This window comes from Cibotium barometz, chromosome 31 (assembly GCF_041138505.1).
Source record: "Cibotium barometz isolate CiBa-2024 chromosome 31, ASM4113850v1, whole genome shotgun sequence".
Taxonomy (NCBI): domain Eukaryota; kingdom Viridiplantae; phylum Streptophyta; class Polypodiopsida; order Cyatheales; family Cibotiaceae; genus Cibotium; species Cibotium barometz.
In genome coordinates, this window is record NC_141076.1 from 18,620,030 (window position 1) to 18,628,746 (window position 8,717).

The 8,717-nt window shown below is 37.8% G+C and overlaps 1 protein-coding gene across 3 annotated transcripts; it reads right to left on the bottom strand.

Moving 5' to 3' along the window:
* Window positions 1-1,012: 1,012 nt before the first annotated feature.
* Window positions 1,013-5,866, bottom strand: LOC147620573 (uncharacterized). 3 transcript variants are annotated; one of them, XM_086824813.1, is made up of 9 exons: window positions 5,715-5,827; window positions 4,833-5,082; window positions 4,143-4,204; window positions 3,553-4,044; window positions 3,051-3,224; window positions 2,844-2,960; window positions 2,308-2,487; window positions 2,175-2,221; window positions 1,013-2,031 (listed from the first exon to the last, which is right to left on the bottom strand). In XM_086824813.1, exons 3-9 carry the CDS (start codon window positions 4,191-4,193, stop codon window positions 1,206-1,208), a joined length of 1,887 nt encoding a protein of 628 aa, XP_086680939.1. In that variant the 5' UTR covers window positions 4,194-4,204; window positions 4,833-5,082; window positions 5,715-5,827; the 3' UTR covers window positions 1,013-1,205. The 3 variants fall into 3 exon arrangements, with proteins under 3 accessions (XP_086680939.1, XP_086680940.1, XP_086680938.1); XM_086824814.1 differs by lacking the exon at window positions 4,833-5,082 and adding an exon at window positions 5,408-5,469 and having other exon boundaries at window positions 5,715-5,759; XM_086824812.1 differs by lacking the exon at window positions 4,833-5,082 and having other exon boundaries at window positions 5,715-5,866.
* Between the last annotated feature and the right edge of the window lie 2,851 nt (window positions 5,867-8,717).

Sequence of the window (8,717 nt, forward strand, 5' to 3'; positions counted from 1 at the left end):
ACCCAATAAGAAATTGCCATTTTAACAGATTCGGCTGTCTTTAAACTTTCAATGAAACCATAGTATTACTGATCATAATCCTCCAAAATATTGAGTCCATTGTTTTACAAAAATATATCATCCGGACTCTTCATTGAAGACCAGTTGGTGATGTGAGATTAGCTTTTGGAGTCTCCACAACTAAACCTTTGGGGTGACACAAAATAGCAAAGAAAACATGACAAGTGTTAAACATATGCCACCTTCCAATCCAAAACACGCCTTTAAGAAAATAATAGTAAGTAGGAAAACTATGTCCTTCAAAATTGCAAGGTGTAGCAAGTACATTGTGGACTTAAAGTGATGTTTCTAGGAAACACCTATGCCTGGCTTGAGGATGCTCCCCAACCTAACAAAAGTTAAGTTAGACTGCCAAAAAAAAACCCAACTTTTAGTGTATTTTGCATTGGTTCAAACACAAAAATTCAAATTCAATCTTTGAAAAAATTGAAAAGATTTTTACATTTAAAGTGTGAAATGGTAGGAACTCCATTAAAAGAATCAATCACTCCAACCTTGTCCTTTTCCTTGGGGTTTGGGAATATTTCCAATTCAAAATATATCTCACATGTGTTCAAAATAATACTTATAAAACCCCCTAATAAATTTCCTTTAAAAGCTTCCCCCCCCCCCCCCCCCAAAAAAAAAAAACATATCCATGTACCTCCTTGTTGAGTAGATTAGCTTGTGGGGCTTACTGAGTTATGGACTTTTTGTCTTGGAATAGAGGGATTTTCAGTTTATCAGGTTTTGATACGACCCCCAGTTGTTTTCGAGTCACAAATCATTACAGCTTTTGCTGTGGATACTTCGACATAATAGAAAATGTTGCTTTTGGCATCATGTGGAAAGGGTTCCCATTGAGGTGAAACACTTCTAATTATGTGAGGAGCATTAAGAATGACATAATTTAGAGAGAGAGAGAGAGAGAGAGAGAGAGAGAGAGAGAGAGACTTGAACATAGGATCCCCTCTTGGAAAAAAAGGCCCCAAAATCAATTATATTGCTTGGTAATTGCATGTTAACTGCAAAGCTTAATTGAAACATAATTTCCAAATTGTCTTTATTCCTCTCTATTTCATGGATGAAATGGAAAATGATATCAAGCAGGAAAAGGGAGCTGTCCAGCCAAAAACACAATGTATTTACATGCCAACCCTCACGCACTAATCTGAGCAGCAGCAGTCAGCCGCTTCAACTTTCACAACAGAGCTACTGCTGGATGAGCTACTCCCCTCCAACTGCTCCGTGGTGAAAACCCAGTCATCACCAGCATGGTCTCTCCACCCAAGGTTTGAAAAATCACCGCTTTTCTTCTCCGTGCTTGGACCGTTGGAGGCCACAGCATATTGATATTCCAGTCTCTCCATTGCATAACGGATATCGGAGGGGTTTGGAGATTGATGTCCTGCTTCTGCAGTCCCATATGCGTTCTCCCAACTTCTATGGTTACAGGTACTCACATCCTGTCTGGAAAATGCCTTAAGAATTTCCAAGTCATCAGAAATGTTAAGTGATGACTGCTCTTGCATGGTGAGGTTGCCTATGGGTCTCATGTCACCGTGGGCAGAAGGTATAAAGTTGCTGGTAGCGTCCTCTGTAAGACTACCAGAAAACCTAGAAACAGAGGACTCATGGTTGCTGTAATGAACACATTGACCATCATCTTCGGGATTCATTTTATGACACACTATTTGGTCCAACTGTTGGCTCAAAGAAGATGCATTAGACTGTCCACTGAAGCTCTCCCCCACCTCTTGGCTTGAAGATGCACTCAACCTACTGTTAGACCTGTAGCTGTAGAGAGCCTCAGGACTTTGTCCCAACCCTTGGCTCGAAGCTGCACTGGGCCGATTACACCTTCTAAAGATGTATGGACCTTCTGGATTTGATATGGACGAGAGACTGGCCGTGCTGACAGATGACCACATACCCTCTTCAACTTGCTTCTTGAAAGATTCCACATCTTCGCAAAGAATGCTTAATTCACCCCTGCCGTGAGACACAAGTGTTTTATGATTTAGCTGGATGAAACATGTCACAATGCATGTGAACGACCTCATATCTAAGTATGGTTGCAACTAATGCTCAAAAAACTCCTAAATATACATGAGAATACGAGATCATGGACTTACTGTAAAGCGTCAACAATGCTTCCGTGATCCACAAGAAATTCTCTCAGCTGCCACATGCACATTGAAAACCCATTACATCTACATTAAAACATATATGCTTAATCAGTTTCTTCAAAAGAAGATAAAACCTCACCTGTGTGCAAGCTTCTGCTTCTATTTCGAGCTTCTTTGATTCCTGCTCTACTCTAGCCATCAGTGCTTCTTCCTCTGCCAAAACTTTTTGAGCTTCCTCCTCCTTTATTTGCCTATCCTCTTCAGCCATCTTCCTCTCTTCAAGTGCTGTATCATAGCAACCTTGTAGCCTGACTTGGATCTGCAGTGTCACCATGAGGATCACAAAAGGCCATAGTGCCACGACAAAGAAGTAATCACAAAATTTACAAGGATTATTCTTTCTGCAGTCAATTTCCTTCACTCGACACTTGCTTTTGCAATGACAACTTCTCAAACTCAGTAGGAACACGTAATGGTGAAAGTGTATTGCGAGACTGATTGGGCTCATTCTAAATGAACCCCTACCATCAATTGTGGATCTCTCTCTCTCTCTCTCTCTCTCTCTCTCTCTCTCTCTCTCTCTCTCTACAATCGACTATTGACCAGTTTCAAATTTAAAACGTCCAAGGAAGCAGCGACATTATTTATAATCAAAACTTAAAAAAGATTTCTTACTTCATGAAGTGTTGCAATGGCCTTCTCCTTCTGCAATTTTACTTGCTCCAATCGTAGCTTTAGCTCTCGACTTTCCATGGCTAGCACGGCTTTTTCACCATATATTTCCCCCGAACGCTACACACATCACGTGAAAACGTCAACATTGAATATTCATTGATACAACAGCACAAGAGAAGCATAAGAAAAATGTTAGCGAGTAGTCACCATCAGATTATCTTGTTTCATTTGTAGAATTTGTGCACGCATCTCAACTGCCTTCATAAGTAGGTCTTCGCCGCCTCTAGCAGCTTCACTCTTTGCCTTTTGAGCCGCAACATACTCCTGGTCGGCCTTGGCCCGCAGATTGCTGACCTCCTTGATGAGGTTAATCACAGACTCCTGTTGCAACAAGAAAAGCATAAGCAAAAGCTGATTTTTCTCTCCATACACACACAGTGGCTCCTTTCGAAGACTCTGGCTAGTCAGAAGGGCAAAGGCTCTAGCCACTACAGTATCATGTATCATGTTATTGCTTTTTTTAGTGTTGGATGCAATAGGTAGTTTTCGTTTAATAATGAGGTGACTTTGTTTAGAAAACATACATACATACAGACGCACAAACATTAAATACATGTGTAGAGATACACACGATACGATTCATATGTCCGTACCATACAAACAACATACATACATACATACATAAATGCATGTAGAGAGAAATACTCACTTTATCTTCCCTAGCTTCTTGAACAATTCCCTCAAGTGAGGCAACAGATGGTTGGATGTTGCAGATCACGTTGACATTGTTGTGTAATTGGGATTCGAAACATTCTGTTTCCGAAGGCTCAGCATTGGCATACTCATCATGTCTCTCTAGCCCAATAGCCCATGCATCGCGCACATCTTCACTTGAACCAAGAGCAGGTGGAGCTGGATTCTCTTCAGGGCAAGACAGTACCCTGCCATCAATCAATGACAGAAAATCACTGGTCTGTGGACCTTCTATGAGTTGAAGCTTCCCGGCAGATTCCTCATCCTGATTGACTTGCTGCTCCACCACCCCTCCGATCAAATTTTTGGATGAAAAGTATCTCTCTCTAAGGTCGTGAACAGATGGTGCATCCTCCATCTGGTCACTGCTATCAACTAGAAAATTTATCGCAGATTCTATATCATGTCCATGCTCAAGTACGGTAGCTTTGATGACACGAACATCAATCTACAGAAAAAAGAAACACAACATCCATGACTCTGATAAAATTTGCACTCTAAAAATGCAGCAAAAAGTGAATGCATAGAGTAGTCAACTAAAGTTACCTGTGGGAATGATTCTTGGAGAAATTCAAAAGGAGATTGTTTGCAATCCATATTATATTTCCCTGCATCAAGTCTTATGTCAGAAACATCCCAAAAGTTGATAAATTACAGTTCAGACCTTTGTCTTTTACATCAGAAACATCCCTTGTGGGGTTTTGAACCCAGGATCTCCTGGTCCTAGGCAAACACTTTCACCACTTGGGCTATCACCTCATTGGCACGGTTCAGAAGTTTAAACGATCATGTGGTTTAGTAAAACAGGCTTTATGTACAGCTCAACTTGGCAACACTCCACAGTGTATATGGCCACCATGACACTTCACATTTCGTTGTTCAATCTAAGTTTTAACGACCTATAAAGAGCTCCATATAAAAAAAGCCATCTACTCACCACCCAACCGTGGTGCACTCAATTTCATGACATCGACAATCATCTATCTGATCTACAAAATTTCTAGAGAGACAATACGTAGAGGCTGAACATTTGACTGCCCAATAGAACCAGCTATTGGGGACTGTTAATATATCATGTTAAGCTTGGTTTTGGGAGGACTTCAGAAACCTCCTCTCTGATGAAAAGCCCTCTAGTGAATCACAAATATATCACCACAGCCTACGCAATCATGTTTTTAGCTGATTTGAGCTCTGCCAGGGCCAAGTGTCCTCTGATTGGAGAACGCCAATGCAAACCCTATTTTGTGTCCGAACACAGCTAAAAGAAACCATATCCATGTCTTCTTCATGCCGCAAAGCGCCCATCCCCATGTCCATATGCCCTCCAAGGTACCATGCTTCTACTAACACAAGACCCTGTTATGTCCACACATGACTAAAGAAAACCATCTAATTGCCACAGAACCATCCTTGCCATTCTCATTTCATGGTTAAATTAACCAGGGTGTCACCAGAAAAGATTTGAGTTCAGTCTCATTTATTGGTCCTGCAAAGCATCATCACATGCATTTCTGAGCGTTTTCCTGGGTAAATAGGACTCCTGTGGCTGCACACGAACACCGAAATGACCCCGATGCATGTGTGTGTGTGGCACAAATGTATCACTGTGCAATAACAAAATTCTCATTGCAAGCCTTGCATGCAAACGCAACAATGGCCAACTCCCCAAAGAAAAAAGAAAACACAGAAGGGGGGAAAACTCACATACTGAAAATTAATTCATTTAATCTGAATTCATAACTACAGTGGAAATCTTCAAGCTTAATTCCATCAAACTGGATTAAATCAGTGACTAAGAGAAGTTCATTGACCTAATTACGCTCAAGGCCCCATCAAATATCGATGTTTAAGCCGCATATGATTAATTGTTAACCTAAACAGGATGAAGAGATTAGATCGCCAAAACCAAACTAAAAGACAAAACTCGAAAATTCTGTAGTCTGCAGAAACCCCAACCCTATTTCGTGAAAATCTGCTTAAAAACTGAGATTAATCTGTAGCTAAGAAATAGCTGAAACTCTAGCCCTAATCTACTTAAACCCTAACCCGCATGTTCCTTCTGGAATAGATGAAAATTGTGCAAAAATCTCATTAAGCTGTAATTGAAGAAGTGCTTACCGCTAATTACAAGGGGATTACCGGATCGCCAAATCACATTGCGCATCTGTAGTGTCGTTTTTGGGTATAGCTTTTTATATAGAGTTTTTCCGAGCCATAAACCGACTCCCCTATTTTTACTAATTATCAATAGGTGGGATTAATTAAGTCATGGGTTTACATACTATGTAGGCTTATATATATAGCCTACATATTTTGTGGGCATGAAGTGTGGATGGGCATTTTCTTTTTTATTCTTTCTTTTTCTCTGGCTTGTTGGCATAGTGGCTTTTGCATAGCATCGCATCGCATTCTTAATCTAGAGATCCATGTTCAAGTCCCAGTCCCACACTTCAGTGTTGTCATATGGATTATATGGACTCTGTTGGCTTGGTCATGACGTTAAAAGACTTCTCACTCACTCACTCTCTCTCTCTCTCTCTCTCTCAATGTTTTAGCTTGTACTATTGAGGACATGGAAAGAAGTTGTAAAACTATGAGTTAACCATTAGGAACCCTACATTAGGGTTTACACGAAGGTTGTAGGCTTCCAAGCCTTGACTAGAATGTTATTGATTAATCTACATGTTAATAATTAATCGATTTATTAATACAACTAGAAAAAAATTTAGACAAAATAATCATAATGAAATTTTAATTCATGAGCCTATGTGTTAACTAATAAATAAGATAATGTATAGATTAATATTCTTATGTAGCATATCTATTAATTTTGATTCATAAGTCTATGTTAACTAATAGATAGGTCAATGTAAAGATTTTATATTCTTATGTAGCATATATATTTAACAATGAATTAGTTATTCATTGTAATTTAGTAAGTAGGCTGAGGGTGCTGGCCAAATGTCTCTCTTGTTTAGAAGTTCAAGATTGATATTAAACAACCCAAATATCTTTTTAAGCCAATATAGACATATTTAGAATTGAACTATTATTGTCACAATTCCCTTTAGTTTGTTAGAATGATTTATTAAATGATTGTATTCAAGAGGCCTTTGTTTAGTATAATATTTAGATTATTAAAATACTTTATTTAATAATCTTATTCAATCGGAGGCTTTTAAATTAATCAAATTTAGTATAATATTTAACAATCTATAACAAGCAAAGAATATGTTTATTTACTAATCTCCATAAGAATTAATTGTCGATAAAATATGAGAGAGATATTTTAAAAAAATTGTTTTACATGTTTGAAATGGACAATCAATTTTTTTGCAAACTTATCAAATGTAGTATAATATTCAACAATTTATAACAAGCCAAAAAAAGTTTATTTACTAATCTCCTTAGCTTTAAAAAAAAAGAGAAAATATCACCTAGGTAAAAATATCAAAATTTTAATTCCAAAAAAAGGTCTAAAAAAATTAAATTCAAAAAAAGGTTTAAATCTTTGAAATTGATAATCCAATATAAAGGTTTTACATTGTCCCATATGTCGTATTTCGATTGAAAAGAACTTAAAAAGATAGATTCATAATGCCATGATGATAATGTCTCTAAAGGTGTTGAGTCATCAACATTTATAGCCATTCATTGTTAAAATATGTGTTGAGGTGCCTATTCAACAATAAGCCTAGATAAACCTCATTTGTGACTCTATTCTTATTTAAAAACTGCCTTTGGATGGCCCAAAAATAGCCCATTCAAATTATCCACTCTTTTGATGCTATCGCCCACAAAAAACATGGGTGCATGGAGCCCCAAGATCTATCCCAATTGAGTGTTCTTTAACTATCATGGACTTATTATTACTTTACCATTAAAATCTCCACATCTCATTTAGCTACCATGAAGAGAATAATTACTTTAATGGCATGTGCCAATATTTACATGAACTCATGCTCTTCTATGAATTAAATTGTCTGCTTTGCAATTTCTAGGAAACTCTAAGGTTAGATCTTAGCCTCGTCTCACCCTTTAACCATTGTTGCTGCCCTTGTCCCTCCCCCGCCCTAGATTACACACGTGCCCTTGCACCCCATCCTACTTGCTTTCTCCCTCTTCCGTTTGTTTGTGCTCCCTCTTTTGTTTTTTTGTGTAGTGCCTCCTCCTTTTCCTCTATATGTAGCAAACGTTTGTTTCCCAAGAGAGAGAGAGAGAGAGAGAGAGAGAGAGAGAGAGAGAGAGAGAGAGAGAGATTTTCTTACATGTACCATTCTTTAAGATTTACAATGAAATAACCTTAAGGTTTACAATCAAGTAACCTTACCTTCACTAAAGGCTCCTCCCGAGAGAGAGAGAGAGAGAGAGAGAGAGAGAGAGAGAGAGAGAGAGAGAGAGAGAGAGAGAGAGAGAGAGAGAGAGAGAGAGAGAGAGAGAGATTTTCTTACATGTACCATTCTTTAAGATTTACAATGAAATAACCTTAAGGTTTACAATCAAGTAACCTTACCTTCACTAAAGGCTCCTCTTTTAAAGATTCTAAATGAAGTGATTAAAAATCGGGTTTTCTATTCACTTACAATGAAACATGGATAATTATTTAGTTCTAACATTCTCACAAAACCTTGTATTTCATTATTTGTAAAATGGTTTTATTAGTTGAACAACCAAGGAGTAAATTCAATGGAATGCCTAATATGGCTCCTTAACTCACACATTTAAATGGAATGGCTAATATGGCTTCTTAACTCACACGTTCAAATTAAATGACTAATATGGCTCCTTAACTCACACGTTCAAATGGAATGACTAATATGGTTCCTTAACTCACGTTCAAATGTGTAGAAACCTTAAGCAAACATAGATTCTTTATGGTCCCATTAACATTTATGAGGAAACCTTTTTAGAATGTTGATTATGTTGCCAAAGATATCCACCATAACTATAAGAAGTGTCCAAAGTTGCATAACTTCATAATGCTCAAGTCTCTAGTATTTGGTCTTAATATCTTCAATCATAATGCTAGTAGATCCTCAAATATTTGATCTTAATATCTTCAATTATAGAGGTAGTAGATCCTTGAATATTTGATCTTAATATCTTCAATCATACAGCTAG